Raw genomic sequence first — 22,062 nt, forward strand, 5'->3', positions numbered from 1 at the left:
CACCCACAGTCTGATTGGATGGTAGAAAAGTACAACTGGACACTGGGACAGGAATTGGCAAAGTTTTGTAATAGTCGCCAAGATGACTGGAATGTCTTACTACCTCCACTGTTGATGACCTGTAGGACAGCAGAGCATGAAGCCACTGGATACACTCCAGCAAAGTTGATGTTTGGTTGGGAACTTTGGTTGCCAGTGGATCTGTTAACAGGACGCCCACCTTATGAAGAGTTGCCTGAGAATGTGTCAGAGTTTGTGAAAGTGTTATCGGAAAGGATGGATGATATTCACCATGAAGTGCCTTCAAACTTGAAAACGTCTGCTGGTTCGATGAAGCTATGTTATGATAAGAGATCTACTGAAGTCAGCTTTGTACCAGGAGACAAGGTGTGGTTGTATAATCCCAGGAAGACCAAAGAGAAGTCTCCTAAGTTGTCTTCTCCATGGGAAGGCCCATATGACATAGTGGATCGTCTCTCAGACATGACTTTCTGGATAAAATGTGGTCGGCGAGGTAAGCCAAAAGTGGTGCATGCCAACATGCTTTGGCGTTATCACGGTCCAGGACATTTCAGTTGGGCCGAAGTGAACAACGGAACAAATGAAGCTGCTAAAGACGTGTCACCTGAAAAAGCCACTGTCGAAGAAGAAACTCTACTCAGTTTTGAGAAGGGAAACAGTGAAGCCCTTGATGAAGTTACTACCACTGATGTGACTGTTACTGATGATAGGACATTTCCTGATGAAGCAGATGAACCCCACATGAAGCAGAAGCCAACGAGACGGAGACCAGTATGGAAGAAGATGCATCCCGTAAAATTAGGAGATTTTGTTGAATTTTAATTTTGTTTTTGTAAATTCTGTACATTTAATTAAGTTATTGTTTATTGGTTTAATGTAAGTGGCTATTCTTCAGGACGAACAATACTAAGGAAGGGGCAGTGTTTCGACAGCGGTAGTCACGTGACGCTGGTAACGCGTCATGATATTCTAGAAGATTCACGAAGAAATGAGATGTACGCTTTTTGTATATATAAGACCGGTAAGAAGTGACGGCAACAATGTAATTGAATTGCAGACAGAGATAGAGACGGACAATTGAGTTAAGCGCGTGAATCGTTCGTTGTGAATTATAGAGTTTGTTCAAGTTATAGCTTGACTGTGGAAATTAAGTGTGTTGCAAAGTTGTATTAAGAAAGAATAAACTAGTTTTATTTAAGAAGGACTTTATCGCTAAAGGTTCTCTGGAAAGAATTTTTACAGAAAATTAGCAAACGAACACAGAGGAGTAACAATACCAATGTTTAGATGGGCAGAGAAGAGAAACTTTCGTTGGGATAAAGCTAAGGTGTTATTAAGGTATTATTTGAAATACATTTTTGGTATAGGAAAATGTTAACTTTCAACTGCTGAATAAACTCTTCATAAGGTTAAATTAACTTCTTTGTTATATAATGTGATTGTTGGCTTAATTTATTGTTACACTTTTACCTGGTGCATGTGGTACATCAAATTAAAAAACTTTAGGGATATTCATTTTATTTATCCTATCACTGATACTGCTGTCAGTGAAAATATTCTCACACATTTTACATTTCAAGGGCCCAACGTGGTCCAATGGTTAGCATGCCATACTACGTATTTTTGGGTCAATCATTCACATCCTTTTAATGAAAAAAAAAAGCTTTCCACACTTTGGGGCTGTGGGTGTATTATTAGAGTGATAGTTAAATCCCACCTTTAGGTCACATAATGGGTGGTTATGAGTGATTTGACTATCTGCCTTACCTCTATTCTATCACTGTTTTACATGAATATTTAAAAGTTTTTAATGTATTTACTTTCAATGTGTATATGTATTTATTGGATTGGTAATAGTAATTATAATTTCAAAATAAATTACTGAAACTTTTTTCATATGTTTGTAAAAATAGATGGTTATTAACTCCAGGAAGCCAGTTTTTTTTTAATATATTTTCACCCATTTTGGATTTAACCTTTATCTTGAGCACATTACCACACACAAACTCAAAGTGGTTTAGTCAAAAGCATTGCTAAAAATTTTATTCCTAACAGTGCACCAGTCTTTTATACCCTTTCATTTTTGCACCATTTCAGAACATGATGATCATGTGACTACTCTCCACCAATCATACTGCACCATCTATACCAGCACAGGTAACTCCATCTACTATTTTAGCACAATCCTCACTTTCTGGATTGGCATTCTACTATATAGACGTTTTAACTCGTTCTCCATGTGACTAAAAAATTTTCATTGTGCTTGATCACAAATTTCACAAATCAGTTTCAACTTCAAGTTTAAACTTCTTTTGTTTTATTTTCATTGTTTCTATTCATTTGTTTTAGAAATATGTTTGTTTTCCGAATTCTAATTTGTTCTTATGAATTCTAGATTTAATATGGCAGATGATTAAATTTCCGTGATAGTAGACAATGGTTCTAATATGAGTCACCAGTCTCGAGGACATGTCTCCTGGAGAAGCACAGGCTTTAGTGGGGAGTTAGTGTCTTACATTCAGCCAATGATTTCTTCTTTTCATGTTATGCTTTTTTGTGAGGGAGGATATAACTACTGTGTGGAAATTTCTTTTTAAGGCACTTTTCACCTGTTACTGCACTTCCATATAATCTGCTGGGTTAGGTATTGTTCTTTTTCCCAGGAGATCTGGAGTAAGTTTTTCAGTGTGTATTCCTCATTTCCATGTTTAGTGAGTTTGTGATCTTGTGTGGATGGATCTAATTTCTGCACTCAATAATTTAGGTCTTTTATGTCTTCTCTCTTTAGTATTTGGTAAATTAGATTTTGATCATTCTTTTACAATCTAGCTTACTTTGGTTTAAAATTTGAATTTAGAGTTTGATTATTACTTTGTTTTTGTTTAATGTTTGGTGTATATACTGGTTTTGCATGATCATTACTGTTTGGGTAATTATAAGTTTGGCTAATTTTGTGGATGTGTTGGTTCGTTATATTTCTTTTCACTGTTTATGATATTTAGTTTGTACGTTCCTTTTTCTTTATTACTAGTCACATTTAATTGGGAAGTACATTTAAGTCAAAATTTTTTATTGTTAACTGGGTGTTTTTTGTTCTCATGTTCTTTAGGGTAGGTTTTACTTTCATGTCCTTTATCTTATAGATACTTTGAGTGGACTTATATGTTTGATATTTAAGGGCTTTTATCTTCTAAGTTCCTTTAGTGGTTTTGGACTTCAGATGTTGCATATTGTTTTATGTCTTAGGTCGAATTTCATAGTTTTGTAGGTTTGTTATTGATATGTACTTTGTAGACTACAAATTTCTAAGTTTTGTTAGTAATGAGTACTTTCTCTAAAGTATGTGTAGTTTGTGTCTTTTTGGCTACACTTCATAACAGTTCCATGGGTTTTATGGGTTCTATTTAAAGGTTTCTGCCTTTATTTGTACTTCCCCTCTATCCACTGCCAAGATCCCCTTCCCTTCTCTTTGTGATCATACCTCATGCAGTCTTCTTGCCAAGTCTATTCAAGACATACACAAAGGAGCTATTGAACAGGTGATGCCTACTTAACCAGGAATTTACTCCTGTCTCTTTGTTGTCTCCAAAAACATGGGAGATTGGAGACCCATCATAGATCTGTTCTGGCTGTATACCTATCTGAATACATCTCGCTTTACTGTGGAGTCTTACCTCTCACTTTGGTGGGTTTTCCTCAGGACTTTGGAGGACTAAGTTTGATATGATTGATGCCTATCTTCATATTCCAATTGCTCCAGTGTCATCCACAATGATTCTGTCTTCCAATTTTGGGTGCTGCCATTCACTCTTTCTTCAACTTCATATGTATTTTGTGAAGTGGTACACTCTTATGCACATCGTCTTCACCTGCTGGTTTTTTTGACTCGCCATTACATGGATGACTGGCTACTGCTCACCTCTTCCTTTGTCCAGTCACTCACACACACAACTGCTTATTTCTTTGAGATGCTGTTCGGGTTGAGTTTCTCATCAAGTTGGAGAAGTCCTTTACTACCCCCATGCAGTAACTTATTCATTTGGGGTTTATTTTCCATTTCCATTAATGGTCAGGCCCATCCATCTTCACCTTGGCTCTGGGATATGAAATGAGCAGTCATGAAGGCCCTACCTTCTCCTTCTCTCTCTCTCTTTAGGCAAGAGGTTATATTTTTGGGGGGATGTGGGCTTCCTTTGGAAGCTCTCATTTCCTTGGGTTGGGCACACATGTATTCCCTTCTTTGGATGTATCTCATCCAGTGGAACTTCTCCTACAATCCCTTAGACCATCCTATCACCTTCCACCTGGGATCAGAGCCAACCTTGCTTGATAGCTTAACAGGGACTTGACCACGTTGGAGATTCTCATTACTCCGCCTTGTCCCAAGTCTCATCTGTTCACAGATGCTTCCTTGGTGGGTTATGGGGCTTTACTAGATTCCCAAGAGATTTTTGGTCAGTGGTCAATCGAGGAGGCTTTTCTCTCTATCAACATCCTGGAGCCTTTGACAGTTTATCGGGCTCTGTATCATATCCTCTCGCTTCTGCAGGGGTGGGTGGTTATGGTTCAATCTGACAATTCCACTATTGTCAGCTAGATCACCAAGCAAGGGGAGCTAAGTCCAGATCTCTCTGTTTTCGGACTCTGGGACTCCCGTACTACACCAATGACCAGGACATGATGGTTCTAGCATGTCATGTTTCTCAAATTATAAATTTGAAATCCCATTTCAACCATGTTCTCTCCATGGAGTGGTCTTTTCATCATCAGGTATTTCTATAAGTGTGTTTTCAACAGGAACACCACATACATACATACATATATATGTATATGTATGTGTGTGTGTGTGTGTATATATATATATGTTTTTGCCATTCACTGGAATACCAAACTTCCTTCCTTTTGGGCTCTAGTTCCTCACTCCTCAGCTCTGTGGGTGCATGCTTTCAGTTGAGATTGGAAGAATCTTCACTTGTATGCTTACCCTAATCAGACTCCTCTCCAGAGTCAGTTCCCTTATTCAGACCTCTTCTTGTCGTGTTCTGCTGGTTGCTCTGTATTGACCAGCTCAGATGTAATTCCCTCTGCTTTGGTCCCTGCCCTTACCCTTGTCGTGATTGCTCCTCCAACAACTGTGACTGGACGCATTTAACTCCCAACATCACCAAACTCCATTTTCACATGTGGCTTTTGTATGGTCCCTTGCCTCATCTGACAAACTCAGCCATTGTGTAGCATCTTTCCTTGCCCACCACTTGCCCTTCCTCATACCAGAGGCATTGATTTTACTTCAGACCTTGGCCTATTCACCATACCTTCCAACCATCTCGTCCTTCTATTCCTCATCTGTCTCAGTTCTTCACCTGGTTGTGTGATCAGGGTTTGTCTGTTTCAACTGTTGCTCATTATAGTGCTGCCCTGTTGAATACCTTTCATTCTCTTGCTTCTAGAAAACCTCTTCCTCAATTGTTTCCCTCCTTTTCCATTCCTTTCGTCTGGTCCATCCACCACGTCCCTTTGTTCTGCCAGAGTGGGATCTCGATGTTGTCCTTCGTGCCCTATCTGGTTCTCCCTTTGAACCCATTGCAATGTATTCCTTGTACCATCTTTCTTTTAAGGCTTGTTTCCTCCCCCTCCTAGCGTGCAGTCATCATTCCGATATTTATGCCATTGATGTTTCCCACATCCTTTACCATTCCTTGTATGTTATCCTCTATCTGAATCGGGCCTTCCATCCCAGGACATTGGCTGCCCAGGAAGGTTGTTTAGCCTTTTTCTCTTCTTTCTTTACCTTCCATTTTCCACCTGTACTCCCGTTTGTATTCGAATCAATTACTTTGTCCAGTTCCTTCTCTGCTATGTTATATGGCTTGTACTGCCTCCTTGCATGGTTCTCATTCCTGTCTATTTGTTCCATAGAATTCCTCTGTCTGTGGAGATGAGGTGTTTCTGTATGACTTATCCAGCCACTTCTCAGGTACTGTATATGTATATATGTATGTTTTGATTATCACTGTATTATATATATTGGACCATCACTCATGGACTTCATGAGTAAAGTAGATGGGGATTTTTGCCCATCCTTACTGATCCATAATTCTTACAGTCGAGGTTTTTCTGCTTTTCAAAATAGGGAATTGCAATGTCTTTAGTGTGCCATACCTCTGAACTTTCCAACACATATTCCTCCCACCCTTTTTCTTCTAGTGGATCATGGGAATCCTTGCCATTTATTGTCCTTGTCACCAGAGTGGTGGACCATGGAGGTTTCTACCTGAGTGGGTTTGTGCAATAAACTAAAGAAACCTCACGGCTCATCTGTACCCACTCAGTGAGAAGAAGGCTGTCATTGTTATACTTATTGATTATGCAATAACATAATATTTTAGATCCAAGGTGCTTCCCCCAGATGTTTTTGTCCAGGCTGATTGCACTTGTTGATCACAAAATAAGTTTCTTATGCAAGGCACTTTCACTGTATGTTTTTTGCCCAGATTGACTGCACTTTACCCAATAGTATTCCAAGGAGATTCTCCTGGATGTTTTTTGGCCGGGCATACTGCACTTGGCCTAATCCTATGTATCCAAGGCACTTCACCCTGAGTTTTATCCAGGTGAACTATACTTGTTGATCTCTGTATCTTATGCAAGGTGATTCCACTGGATGTTTTCTGTTCGATTGGACCACACTTGGCCATAATATTATATATCCAAGGCACATCCCCAGGTGTGTTTTGCCCTGGTGGTCCACACTTGTTGATCTTACAAACTTATACAAGGCTTTTCCACTGGATGTTTTTACCTGGATGGACTGCACTTGGCATAATATGACGTATCCCAAGGCACTTCCCCTGGATGTTTTATGCCTGGGCATATCACACTTATCCTGTTCATATACAATTTACAGTCCTTATGTCCTAGCCACGTATACTTATATCAAATTATCAGGTACCTTACTACAACTAACTATCACTATATCCCATACTAACACTTGCTACATATGTGGACAAATTATGCACTATCTGTGACAATGAACTGATTCTGTATTACCTGATGATTTTTCATCAAACCACGTATTTAAGACACTTCCCCTGAATTTTTTTTTTTTTGAGGGGGAGAATCACTCTTGTTGGTCACAATATCCTAGACAAAGCATTTTTACTGGATGTTTTGCCCAGTTGGACTGCAACTGACATGCTCCGGTGTGCCCCAAGACTCTATCTTTATTTGGGCCCATTGTCAATTACACACAAGACATTCTGTTTATTTCCATGCTATTCTGTTTCACGTCATAGTTATACAGCACTTCTCCAAAGAACAGTGCTGTATATCTCTTTCTTCAGGCTATGGTTCTTGTCTATTACATTCTGCCCTGTATGTATTACTGTGTTCGTTATTGAATGAAGAGCATACTTGTTTCAGAAGTTGTGCTATATTCCATAGATGTGCCTTCTTTTCATATTATGGCACACCATCACACCTCACTGGCCCCTCCATCTTAGCAATGTGGGATTCTAGATTTGGGTGAGAGGAGGTAGTACTGTTACTGTGTTCGTTACTGGATGAAGAGCATACTTGTTCCAGAAGTAGTGCTATACTCCATAGGTGTGCCTTCTTTTCCATATTATGGCACACCATCACACCTCACTGGCCCCTCCGTTTTAGCAACGTGGGATTCTAGCTTTGGGTGAGGGGAGGTAGTACTGTTAACATCTTCTTACACTGAAAATGTATTTCCAAAAGGCACTTAACTCCTCTCACCCACTTTCCAACCTTCCTCCCCACTGATATGCTGGTGTTTCTAGTTTGTACCTGCCAATTTTTGAAAGTGAGGATTGTGTCAGAATATTAGAGGGAGCTACCTGTGTTTGTATAGATGGCACAGTATGATTGGTGAAGGGTAGTCACAAGATCAGCACATGTTCCGAAATTGCACAAAAATGAAGGGCTATAAAAGACCGGTGCACTGTCAGCAATAAAATTTTTACCAATGCTTAGAGGGCAAATTAAGGTTGAGATAGCTTTGTGTGAAAAGAGGTATCTATTGGAAATAAATTTTCAGTGTAAGAAAACGTTAACTTTCAGTATTTACTTAAAGGAAAAACTTTAATCATTGAACATGTAGTTATAATATAGATAAATCATTTATATAGTGAAATGCCAGGTTTTATTAAAGAAAAGTAAGTTTTTCTAATCTGATTATTCTAAAAATTTAGTAACCTATCTTAGAGTCTGGATTCTATGTGAAAGGTTTGTTATAATAGGAAAAAGTATGTTCTTTATTAGTATGGCCTGTAAGACCCATTGTAATGACTGTTTATCCATTTAAGTTTGTCAGACTGGTTTCATTTTAGGGTTTCATGTGAACACAGAACAGTTCTCTTAGTGGGTGGAATTAAATGTATAGATTTTCTTGAACAACCTTATGACATCTACTATAATGTTCATTGGGGAGTTAGTAAACCAATGGACTGAGATATATATATTTATAAATGATAATGGGAAATTAAGGAAATCACATTAAAATATTCTGTTAATCTAACTATAAACCAACTAATCTACAGTCTTTCTGTACTAATACTGATAAATATACTTTATTTCACTTCACTGCTGGATTTGTTTTTTTTTTGTACATGACTTTTTTTCTTGTGATATCCAACACTGGTATGTATTTCTTGCATCATCTTTTATTTGCAGGAACAGGTGCACAAACAGTTCAACCACTCATGTTTTTTACAGACTTACAGAATAAATTAAATACTCAAATGTGAAATCAAAAGGGTTCAAATATCAATAAATATAATACAGTGCTTTCATTTTTTTTATCTAGAGAATGCTACCTTTTTCCCTGATGATGATGAATTATACATCAGAAAAAATAGTTTACTTGTTTACTGCTGATTGATGTCTGACATGATTAATGATCTTAATAATGATTAATTCCATAGCCGCATTCATTATGTATGTGATAACTAATTTTTTATTAGCAATTAATGTAATTAGTGTATTGTTGATTGTTAATAGGCTGTTAAATAACTAGCAGGTATCATTATTACAATCTTGATCAATATTGATTTTTGTGGTTAGTGAGATTAGTAGCCAAGTGATAGTGCTTTAAATTTGATAACCATAAATTATTATTTTATTCTGAAACCACTTGAATTAGTTATGTGCTGTTAATTACTTTTCATTGGATGTTTACAGTATTGAATGGTGATTATACCTCTAGCCTTAACTACTTGATGCATTATCCAGTAATAACTGATGTCCACTGCATAATCGAATTAGCTCTACACCTCAGAGAGCCACTAGTAAGTATATTTAATTCATTATTGGTATTTTTTTTTTCTCATAGTTATAGTGCTAAAAACAGCCTTTTCTAAGAATGCTAATTTTGCTTGTTATGTAAATATTTTTTCTCATAGGGCTAGTCTGTAGTGGAAGAGGGAGGGGAACATCATCATTTGTTGATGTAATGGTGTAGAGTGTTTATAAATGATTTGAACTTTATGATATTTCAGAAGCTTGTGAATGGTTTGTCAAACAATATTTCTTATTAACTTTTAGGATTAGGACATGTTAGAGTTTTGAGACATAGCTAAAAGTTGTAAATCATTGTTTATAAAAATATTTACTTTTAATTTAATTATTTATGGATCAGTAAGGTGAAAACATGACACTCCTCTTTGTTTTATTTTTACACTTGAAATAGTTAACCTTATTGCATGAAATTTGGTACACATTTTCTACATAATTGTAGTTTGTGTTTTGAAAAATTATATAGTTTGATTTAGTACTCGTATAATATTTTAGGTTGTGAATTTTCTGAAATTTTGTTGTGAAAAGCTACTTTCAAAAACATAAAATAATTCCTTTCATCTTAGAGTTTCTGTTGCTGTTATTTCTTGTGTGCCTAAAACCTTGTAAATGTATCCAATAGTTTTTTTTTTCAAAACACTAATTGTTGTGTCTGTGTTGATCTAGTAATAGCATACTTATTTCCTCTTCTATTCATACAAATTGTTACATACAGTGAAAGTAACTATTAAAAAAATATTAAAGAAAAAATTTAAACTAGATTTTTTAAAATATCAATTAGAAAGTTCCATTTTTTTGTAACCCGTGAGTTTTAACTTGTTTTATTTTCATCAATCATTTATATTTGTTATTTATCTTTACCTATTGAAGCAGTTACATAGCAGTGAAGATAACATAAAGCACTAATAGTAGTAATACAATTCAACTCATATCCTAGGCTTTAGGTGATATTTTTCCAACTCAATTTCTCTCTAATAATTATCATTTGTTTTCAACAACTAAGAAGTTCTTTTACTTCTATGTGTTAATTGAGTAACAATAAATGTACTGGTATACACGCAAGTAAAAAAATAAAGCTTTTGTGTCATTTAAGTAGTTTGCCATCACAGAACTTCTAACTTACCATACTCACTCTAAATATTTTTGCATGATGTCTTCTTTCAAACAGATATAACAAAAAAGGATTATCCCGGATAGAAAAAATGTCAAACAAAACTGTAAACAAATTCTCATGTTTGTGGTTTGTTCCTAAGTTTTGTAAACTTCTGTTAGAATCCTTTAGTCTCACTTATGAGAATGTTTCTTACTCGCTTTCTCAGAAATATAAGTCTTTTTTATCCAATCATTTTTAGACATTGATTCTGCTTGGTTTCAAGGCTAAAATTTATCAGTTATTGTTCAGCCCATAACTATGACATCATAAAAGGTTATAGAAACAAAATCATTTGCAGAAAAGGAGTCGTGAGCAACAAAATACGGATAAATTATTTTTGAGGGATGACAGTTTCTGCGTTAATATAAGCAATACCCTTTGGAGTTATGCAAAAATCAAAGTTTAGACATTTTTTAAAAATGTTTCTTTAAAACTACACTAAATATATTTTACAACATTACAAAATATCAGTTATTATGCATTTTTGAGAACAAAACTGTTGAAATAGAGTTAGAATTACTACTTAAAATTTTGAAATGCAAGTGTGTACTCGACATCATAAAGCTACTTACTGGTTGTAATAGGGTAATTGATGAATAAAAAGGAGTATTTTTTATCTTCTTTAAAATTGAGACTTATAGTTTGCAAAATAATTTTTCATATAATTATAATAATTTTCATTAATTTTAGGACATTTAAATATGTTTTGATGATTATCTCAAAATATTGATATGTAAAATCAATTCATATCTTGAGTTGCTTGTTGTAAATGAGTCTATTTATTTTATCATAGCAGATAGAGAATGCATATATTAAATTTGGGAAGATGCTACAGGAGATAATGCTAGTCATTCTTATGTCTGTTACTGCTATTCATGTACATATCTACAGTTAGTACCAATATTAATTACAAATGCGTTTAAAAAATGAAGAGGAAGCAATATATGAATGAGGGAATTTCAGACATAATTTAGAAAATTGTTTAAATATCAAGAAGGTACCCAGATTGAGTATTGGAGAGGTACAAATGAATTGAAAAATAAATATTCACTCCTTATTAAGATGTGAATTTAAAACTGTACTACCATTAGTCAAAGTCAGTATAGCTGAATATTAAGCATTATAATTTCATACAGAGAATAAAATATGGACTCAATTAAGGCAACAGGATAAATAGCTGTGTATTATTTCAAAAACAGTTTGTTAAATAAATGAAAATCTCTGTAGGAACATTAAAACACTAAGAAGAAGGAAATTCTACCTATTGAAACTAAAGTTTGGATAAATAACTGAAAAGAGAGCCACAGAACTATTTGTTAATGCAGTTAAATAGACAGACTTGAGGAGTGTCACTCATATCACTTGATTTCTTTCCTTCTCGCAGTGCAAATACTTAATCAAATGGCAAAGAACTTTTAAATTTACTGTAAAATAATATCTAGTTTTGGCTTAAATGCATTCATATAATTTTAGTTATTATGTATATCATTTTATATGTTATAAAGTTTCAAACCTTTAGCTGTGAGACATTGTTTTGAAAAATACTTTTTTTCTTAGCATTACATAAATTTTTTTAATTATTGATTAGAAAGTTTCTTTTGTATAAGCTAGTCAGTTTCAACTTGATTGATATTCATTAACATATTTCTTTTGACAGTTGCTCTAGTCACCAATTCTGGCTATAAATTGTGAAACACAACAACAAAAACTGACAGATTTATTTGTGTCTTAGGATCTGATTTTACCAAATGGCATTACTGTTACCTTTGTCAAACTTGGTATTATGGTTTTTGCTAACAACATTTATTATCAAGATCAATTTATGTGTAATAAATATAGTTTCTTTTGAATAAATAAGGATCTTAAGCATCGAAATGTTTTGTTATAGCCTATATACTGGCTAGACCTAACTGAGCTTACCTGATGTATTGTCACTGAAGAAAATTTCTATAGCTTTCAAACACATCTACTTTAACATGAAAACATTTTCAAGAATGAAATTAACTTTTTAAAGAAATTTTTAAAAATTCTTAGATCTGTTGTTTGTTCCCATGTCTTCTAAATTTCTTATGAGATTCCTTTTCTCATCCCTAAGGAGCCAAGACTTTCCCAGGAAACCATAAATCTGCTCATACTGATTTATTTACTGCCTATTGGCATAAATAATTTATAACTTGCTCTATCTATTCACAGTCAAACGTTGTTTATAGCTATTTTCAAAGCTGTGCTTCATTGGAAGTTGTTCACACTACAGCTGTGACATCATAAAAGGGTGGTAATGAAGGGCTATAGTAATGAAACCACTAACAGAGAAGGACAATCAAGTGAGAAACAAGATGTAGACAGTTATATTCTCAACAAATGATAGATTCTTAGCAAATATAAACCTATATTTTGGGAGGGGTAGAAAATTTCTGAAAAACATTTAATGAGTGTATTCCATGCAAGACTTCAGAGTTGCATACAGATGAAAGTTGGAATATTGTTTTATGAAGAGAAACAGCCAGTGCTTAGTGAAAATGCTTTAATTCCTCAATGTTTCAACATAAAACTTTGTCAATAGGTAGACACCCTACAGAACATAAGCCCAGTCTTAGTTGGAATATTGTTTTCATTTTCTTTACATGTTACAAAATATCAACTCCAAAACATTTTGGAGTTAAACATTTTAAAAATAAGTTGTTATTATAATTTTTACTTACATTTTAAAATTCAATGTGCAGTCATTTGATGATCTTTGGTAACCTACTATACCTTTCAATGTCTTTCTTGACATTCATCATTTATCTCCTTAACTGTTACTTGCCCACTGTTATGTCCTGAGGATGTTGTTTTCACCAGTAAAATGTATTTGTACCTGGCTGAATTGTTTAATTTTACTTAACATGACTATTTGTGAGGATGCTCTTGTTTTTTCATTTCTTCCTTTTTCTTGTGCCTCATTTCATGCTGTGAATGCAGTAATTCATTTAGCCTGCCTAGAAAATTCAATTTGCTGTTAGTGGATTGGATTTTACAAGATAGCTTTTTTTAACTTATTAACCTGTTCATCTGGATCAGTCATTTTTTTGGGAATGAGCTCAAAAATTTCAGGTTTTTATTTTGCTTTTTGATAGCCTATACTTATGACCTGTTATTATATTTCTGCACAAAATATACTCGATAAATAAATGCTACATATCTTTTTATTTATATGCAATATATGTATTACTTCAATGAAACTACAGTTAAGAATAGGAATGCTTTCTTCAAGTTTTTGATACGTAATTCAGATAAATCCAATAGTGATTGGCTCAAACAACATTTCCAATGTCATCTAGCAAGCTGTGATTGTAATACATGATAACATACAAATAATTTCAGACACATAATTGAAAATACATGAGTAATGGTTTGCCTGAATTAACTTGAGGAAATATTTTTTGAAACATGGAGGGTGCTAGAGTTATCTTGGGCAAATCACAGGAGGGGTTAATATATTTTTCTACCTGTTTATCGGACACTCTAAAGGGAATTTTATACTCCTCTGTTACATTTATTCCAGGTCTCTACATGGATTGATAAGTGTCTTGCATTTGTTGTTCCATTTATCTTTACATCAGCATCCTTTAAGAAATATGTATGTGTAGCCCAATCATAATGTGTGTCTTATTTTTCTGAAAACACATGGTGTTTATTACAGTTTTTCAGGCATAAGTGTGCCTCTACCAGACATATCTTTTAATTCATTTGTTGTTTGCATTTGTTGCATTTTGATACACCAGGCTACTGTGCATAGGAAGGTTCTTTTATGTTTGTGTAATTAAGACACTTTGAATTTTCTGTCTGAAAACACCAAGGATTCTCATTTTATATCCTCATCCTTTTTTCCTGTTTCAATTTGTATAACTGCTTCTCTCTTTTAGTTGAAAGTTTACCATTAATATTCTTGTAGTGTGGGTCAGTCACATATTCTTTGCAAAACATTTCATGAATCTGCTATTTATTGTTAATTTCAATACCTAGCTGTTGGATATGTCATAATCTGTTAATACAAAAACATCCCAATATTTCTGCCAATACAAGGGTTATGTTTAATATCATCAAATTAAAATGTGTCATCGTGAAACTGAATATCAACTACCTGAAGTACAGTTGGTGATCCAACATTTAAGCTTGAGTTTATCTTTTATTATTATTTAGCACAATGCTAATTTATTTCAGTAATGAAAATTTTTATCTTTGGATATGTATTGATTATCTGTCATTTTATAAAAGAGGGTGTACTTCTTTTACATATTGTTAGACTCTTTAGTTTATGTAACAGACCAAAATTGAGCTCAAACTTTATTCAGGTGGCATCTTTATATATTGGCACAAGTTTTCTTTGTTGGTAAAAGTGAACTAAGAAAATATTAAAAATTCTATTTGAAGTATTAGTATTTTCTACACATGCAATAATGTTGAAAATACGGTGCTATTTTCACTTCCTTGTTTGTTAAAATGAAAATGAAAGTTACTAATAAATACATACATACAAAATCTGAAAAAATTAGCTTGAATTTCATGTCTATAAATTAATCATGTATGGGAAAACATGTATTTCAAAAACCAATTAAAGAGAAAAATACAAATTCCAGTACAATATCTTACCTTTTCTGACATAATAGCTTTTCTTTACTTATACTGCGAACTATATCTGCAAATTTTCACTTGCTTTAATACTCCCACCTAACCTCACGTGTTTTTATGTGAGGTAGCTGTGTGATAGCATGCAACAACCCTCCACCAATAGGAGTGCTACACAACTCCTAGTACAGCTGACTCCCTCTATACAGTGTAATTCATCTTCAATTACCGATTGGCACTAGGAGTGTTAAGATGTTTTTTTGCTCATGTTTTATTTCACAGAATTTTCAATCAGTTACTTCTTGTTTTTTTTTAGAACTTTTTTTCTTTAGGTTTGCTACACTTCAATACTAAAATTTTAGTTCATACACATTAATATTACATGTCTTTTATTCTTATACATGTTTTTTTTGGTACTCCCTGTGTGAATTTTTCTACTTCCACTCATAGTTACAGTGAATTCTGAGTTTCATGTTACATCTACTACCACTGCTGTTCCTACTGCAGTTAATCTTCCTTTGTCTGCAGTGGCTTTGGATCTGCAATTATTGGCAGATGATGTTACTGCCTTGGTTCACTAGGAGTTAGCTACCTTCATGTGGGCTTCTGATTGGCCTGAAGATTATCCTATCATGCCTTGCTCAGTGGTAGCTGAATATGAGAACGATGATTTCAACAGCCTGTTTCCTCCCCCATCCTATGCCACACAGTCACATTTAGATCCAGTGACAGCCCAGGTTTCCTCCTTTCCTTGAGTTTATTAACCAGATTTGTTACATTTTGTCTTTGTTTCCTGTTTCCTTTGACTCCATCTCTTCCCTTTTAAGTGAGACACCTTTGGGCCAATATCATGTACTTTCCCCTCACCATATATTGGGACTCATGCCAACAGGTTTGCAGGCCAATTACGTTCTGGGGTCAGTATGCCTTGATTCCCATGCTCTATAGGTCTGTTTCTTTTTTTGGACTACCAGCAGTTGGATTCTCTTCTGCCTCTCTGTGGTTAGGATCCCATTACTTCAGTCATGTCACTTTCCCATATTACTCTCACATTATCCTCCCTCTTTCATTCCCTTTCCTCAGTTCATCTTCTGCCTGAGGCTCTGGGGTTTTCAGTAGAGACTCTTGCCCTGTTTTTTCCACATTTGCCCTCATTCACCCTTTCCCTCCAAACATGGCTCCTCTGGTGATGGGATCTTTTTGGTCAGGATGCCCTTGTGTCCCATGTCCATTTACCCCCAACCTCCTTATGGGATTTGCATATGGCTCCCTTTTTAAGGCAAGATGTCTTTGTCGGTCTTTATGACTCATTGGAGATCATAGCTAAGTCTGCCCATTTGCACACTTCCCTTTCCTCATTGGCTTCCTCTTTGTCTCAACCTCCTCCTGAACCTGTTTCTGTGTCTTGTCCCCTCCTTCCTTTCCTTTATCATTTTCTGCTACACGGGTTTCTGAGGTTAACCATCAGTTCTTTCATCAATGGCTTCAGTACCCCCAGCAGTCCTGATGACTATGTAGTGGGTACAGTTCCTCTAAGGGCCAGGCTTTTTTTGCTTTGTCACTGTGTGGGAACCCTTCACAACAAACCCTTGGATTCTGCATGGAGGTTCTTTCCAAAGGACTCAGTCATTGTTTCTGTTCCTCTCCTTCCCTTTCCTCTCATCCCATATCCTTTCCCCTTCTTGTGCTCCCATTTACAGCCAGTGCATTTCTGAGGTGTTCTAGATCTTCTTCACAAGGACACTGTGGAACAGGTGGATCCTTCTCAGCCAGGTTTCTATTACTGTTTGTTCATAGTTCCCAAAAAGACTGTAGACTGGTGCCCCATTTTAGATCTTCCTTCCTTGAACCACTTTCTAGACCTTCCTTGATTCACCATGGAGCCATACCAATCTTTTCAATGGGCTTTCATTCCTGATATTTGGATGACAAAGGAAGATGTCCCAGATACTTACCTCCACATTCCCATCCTCCCAGCATCCCGACATTTTCTTTGTTTTGTCTATTGGGGTTGTATCTACCTCTTCTGGCTGGCTTTGGCTCCCTACATTTCTTGTTGGGTTGTCCAGGCCTTTGCCCATCTTCTCCATTCAAGGGGCCTTTGTTTCCACCATTACATGGAGGACTGGCTGCTTCTAGCTCCTTCATATGCCATTTTTTCCCTTCACACTGGTAAAAGTGGAGAAGTTCTTTATCTCCCCTACTCAATATCTTGTTCATCTCGGGGTATTTTTCAATTCCCATCTCAGCTGAGCCCAACCTTTTCCCCTTTGCCTGCGATCTAAAAAACTTCTGGCTTGGACTGTTTCCTCCTCTCCTTCTACAACTGTGTGAGAGGTTCTATCTCACTTGGGGACATGGGCTTCTTCGGAAGCCCTCATTCCCCTCAGTTGAGCCCGCATGCAATCTCTTCAGTGGGTTTTACAACACCAGTGGAACCTTGTTTGAGATCCATTGGATGCCACTATCCATTTCCCTCCTTCCCCTCCTGAGATTTTGCCTGATGGTTGAACAGTGACAACATCACAGTGGGTGTTCCTCTTCCTCATCCAAAGGTGCACCTCTTCATGGATGCTTATCTTTGGGTGTGTATCTGGACACATATGGAGATTTCATGATGCAGGTCTATTGCAGATTCATTTCTGCATATCAGTCTCATGGAACTGATCATTATTTGTCAGACTTTGGCTCCTTTTCCTTTGTCTCTCCAGAACTAGTTGGTTATGATCCAATCTGACAACTCAACGATTGTCTTGTATGTCATTCAGCAAGAGGGCATTCGGTCACGGTCTCTTTGTTGACACACATTGGTCCTCCTATTTTGGGCTCACAATCATCACATTTGATTGATAGCATGTCATATACTGTATCTGGCTGCATATTGTTTATCACTCCCTAACAAGATTCTCCCTACAGAGTGGTTCCTTGACTCACAGGTGTTTGGCTACCTGTGGACCCATTGGGGTGCTCTGGATCTGGATGCATTCACCACCCACCTGAATTTCAAGCTTTTCAGGTATTGGTCCCCTTTTCCTCATCCTTTGGCTGTAGCTGTCAATGCCCTCAGTCAGAATAGTGGGGGGGGGGGGGCTATTAACTCTGTGTCTATCCACTCATCTATCTTCTTCCTTCTGACCTCTCTGTCATACAAGTCACCCAGTGTCATGTCTTTTTGGTGGCACCTCTTTGTCTGGCATAGCCATTGTTTCCACTTCTGTGCTCACTTATACTGACACCACCTCTTTCTCTACCCCCTCTCACCCATCCTCCTCAAACAATCTCTTCCCTTACAATACTCTGTCTTCACATGTGGCTTTTGTCTAGTCCTTTGCCAGATGGGCCGGACTTTCTCTACAGGCTGCTTCTTTGATTTCCCATTCTGTTCACCCTTCCTCCATGTCAGCTTACCAATGTAAGTCGTATGTCTACTGCCATTGGTCTTTTCATCATGGATTTCCTCCATCCCATCCTACTCTCTCGCACTTGACTTTTTGACCAGGGGCTTTTGGTATCCACCATTACTGGCTATCTCACGGCCTTGTCAACCACTTTACATTTCACAAGATTTTTCTGTGTCTTAACCTCCAGGTTCTCACCCTTTTTTTTGTTCTCCCCCCCCCCCCTAGCCATCCCTTGCATCCTACCACCCTCCCTAATTTGAACCTCAGTGTCATCCTCCATGTCCTCAAATTTCCTCCCTTTGAGCCCATTTCATCCTGTTCCTTATTATATCTCTCTTTAAAAACCTTTTTTCCTCCTGCTTCTGTTGGTGTGTGGACATTGACTTTCGCTTTTGTTCACTCTTGATGTCTCTCAAACATTATATCACAGGTCCTATGTCATCCTCTAGTTGCATCGGTCTTTCGTGCCCAAACATCGGTTGCATATGTGGGCGATCTTCCTGTGTCCAAGATGAATGGTAGAGAACCCTCTTCCTACTATGGGCCAGATATTCGTATCATGTTTCTGTTGGTGTTGGTTGAGGTTGAACTCCCCTTTATGGTTTGCTGTGCCCACCCTTATTAGGACACATCATTTTCACAGGTGAATAGTATACCTGGCTTAGAAGTGGTGCAGTCTCCCATAGGTGTGTTTTACATACTCTTTATTCACACACTCTAAAGGATTCCCTTGGGTGCTTTGTGAAGGGAGTTCATCTAGGTAGTGTTACACCAGGTCAATGAGGGATTCCAGCTATTATGTGAGAAGAGGTAAGATATTGTATTGGAAGTTAACATTTTCCTACACTGAAAATATATATCTGATAGATTCTTAACTCTGCTCACACACTTGTCACCCTTCCTTCCCACTTCTGGTGTCTTTTCATTTTATGTTGCTCAATCTCGAAGTGAAGTAGAGTTAAGCTGCATAGAGAGATTCAGCTGTGCTAGGAGTTGTGTTGCACTCCTATTGGTGGATGGATGTCACATGCTCATTTGCATGCTATCACACAGCTGCCTCACATGTGAGTATCAAAGCTAGTGGCGGGCAAAATTTGTGCATAAAGAGAGCAAGAAAAGAAATTATGTGAGAGGAGGTAAGAATCTAGATTATCAGAAATACATTTTCAGTGTAGAAAAATGTTAACATCCTATAACCTGAGCACTTACAAAAGGTAGACTTCATAAAGGTAGTTTGCATCTTATGAAGAATGTTTACCTTTTGAAATTCCTCAAGTTATAGGATGCGGGTTTCATATTTACATCTACACATTATATGCTCTTCACATTAAACTTTTAATAAACCACTTCAGTTACGGATTGTGAACTTGAAGTAACATATAATATCAATATGTTATTGTTTGTTTGTTTTGAATTTCACACAAAGCTACACGAGGGCTATCTGCACTAGTCATTATTAATTTAGCAGTGTAAGACTAGAGGGAAGGCAGCTAGTCATCACCATCCACCACCAACTCTTGGGCTACTCTTTTACCAAGGAATAGTGGGATTGACCGTCACTTTATAATGCCTCCATAGATGAAAGGGCGAGCATGTTTGGTGTGACGGGGATTCAAACCTGCAGATTGCGAGTCGAGCACCCTAACCACCTGGCCATGCGGGCCTAATATGTTATTAAACATAACACTAGATATTAGCTAGTCCTTTAATACATGCTCAACATGCTTTATTACATGTCTCAACAATTAGTCAGTGAGGCTGTTACTGTATAAGCAGTTTCAGAGTTTAAACATGCAGAACAAAATGTTTAAATAGCATGTCCAGTGTTTCAGTATATGGTTGTTGTTGCTAATTGTTAAACAGTGACTGCATGCAAGGGATTTACAATTTCCTGGTGGGACCACCTCATGTTAGGTGAGGTAGTCTGACTGTAAAAAAAAACAAACAGTGACCATTCAGAATGGGTGCAAATGGCAAATTAGGCACTTGAAAGAACAAAACAGGTTTATGCTTGAAATTTATATAAGAATGAAAAAAAGCTCATTTAAGTATGCATATTTTATGGAATGACACCTCTCAAATGAATACAACGAAAGACATAACCGGCAAAATTCTTATACATGTATTTATACCTATATATATATATATGTGTGTATGTGTGTGTGTGTGTATATATTTATGTATTTTGTATCTAAAAAAGTAACATTTTAGTCGTCTTTTCAATAAATAATGCTGTCAAACAGTTTGAGTGAAGTACCTGTTCTAGTGGTCTAAAGGTCATTAAGTTACAGAGCTATCATTTTGTGAAGGTATTACTGTTTTGTAAGCCATTGTTATGTATTAATTATATAGTATGTTAAAAAGACATAAAAAGTTTATAACAATAAGCATGTATCATCTCCTCATGATTAGTTTTTATGCACTGTGCTATCTTTTTTATATGGGAAAGTTAATTCAGTTATGTGACATGATCTTACTAATTATATATTTGTAATAAATTTATTCATGGTAACTATATATATACATTCAGTATTTAGCATTATCCTTAACTGACAAGTTGGCATGATGGAGCATATCTGAAAATGTGCAACTTTGTTCTGTGTTTTCAGATTTCATCACTTATGTTGTGAGTATTTTAGCTGGAAAGAGTGAACAGATATATTTAAAATTTGTAGATTAGCACAACAAATGGTATTGTATGTTCAATAACAGGGTAATACAGTTAAGAGATATGTTTTAACAACTATACAATATTTTCTACCTCAGCTATTAGGTTATCAAGAAATTGTCATTGTATTTTAGATGAAAAAATCCAAAACAACTTATATATCAAAACAAAACATTTATTAAATGAAATAGTCTCCATCTTACAATCAGGTTGTTAATGCCCTGATTAAAGAAATTCTCTTTAACACCTTCCCTATTTGCATACCTTTACCCATTAAGATGGTGTTGCGGCGAACAAAAAAGATGGTAATCTGATGGTGCTATATTTGGAGAATATGGTGGGTGGGGGAGAACTTTTGAACCCAACTCCATAATCTTATGTTGCGTCAAACGTACCACATTGTCGTGGAGAAGAAGAACACCTTTCTGATTGACGAGTGAAGGGTGTTTCTGATGAAGGGTTTGATTTAAACATTCTAGTTGCTGACTATAGATCTCTGCATTGACAGTTTGTTGTGGATTGAGGAGTTCGAAATGAATTACTCCTTTGATGTCCCACCAAATGCAAAGCATCACTTTCTGTGGATGGAGTCCAGGTTTTGGGGTTAGAAGTGTTTTTTGTTTTTGGCATTTAATATTCACAAAGAGAATCTGTTTTTCATCACCGGCGACAATTCTGTCCAAAAATGGTTCGAGTGCATTACGCGCCAGAAGAGACGAAGCAAGGTTCACACCTTTGAAACTGATCATTAGATAGTTCGTGAGACACCCAAACACCTTCTTTATGGAGTTTTCCCATATTCCTTAGATGTTTACATATTGTTTCATGAGAGACATGTAGTTTCAGGGCCATTTCACAAGTGTGTTGCCATGGATTAGACTCAACATGCATCT

The 22,062-nt window shown here is 36.3% G+C and overlaps 1 protein-coding gene across 6 annotated transcripts in view; it reads left to right on the plus strand.

The window, feature by feature from the left end:
* LOC106461555 (TBC1 domain family member 5-like) overlaps positions 1-22,062 on the plus strand; it is a 259,839-nt gene that overhangs the window by 210,833 nt on the left and 26,944 nt on the right. For all 6 annotated transcript variants that reach the window (XM_013921391.2, XM_022388548.1, XM_022388545.1 and 3 more), the window contains one exon: positions 9,226-9,332. In XM_013921391.2, the coding sequence (XP_013776845.1) occupies positions 9,226-9,332 (107 nt within the window). The remainder of the gene's footprint in view (positions 1-9,225; positions 9,333-22,062) is intronic.

The sequence above is a fragment of the Limulus polyphemus genome, unplaced genomic scaffold (assembly GCF_000517525.1).
Source record: "Limulus polyphemus unplaced genomic scaffold, Limulus_polyphemus-2.1.2 Scaffold985, whole genome shotgun sequence".
NCBI lineage: Eukaryota > Metazoa > Arthropoda > Merostomata > Xiphosura > Limulidae > Limulus > Limulus polyphemus.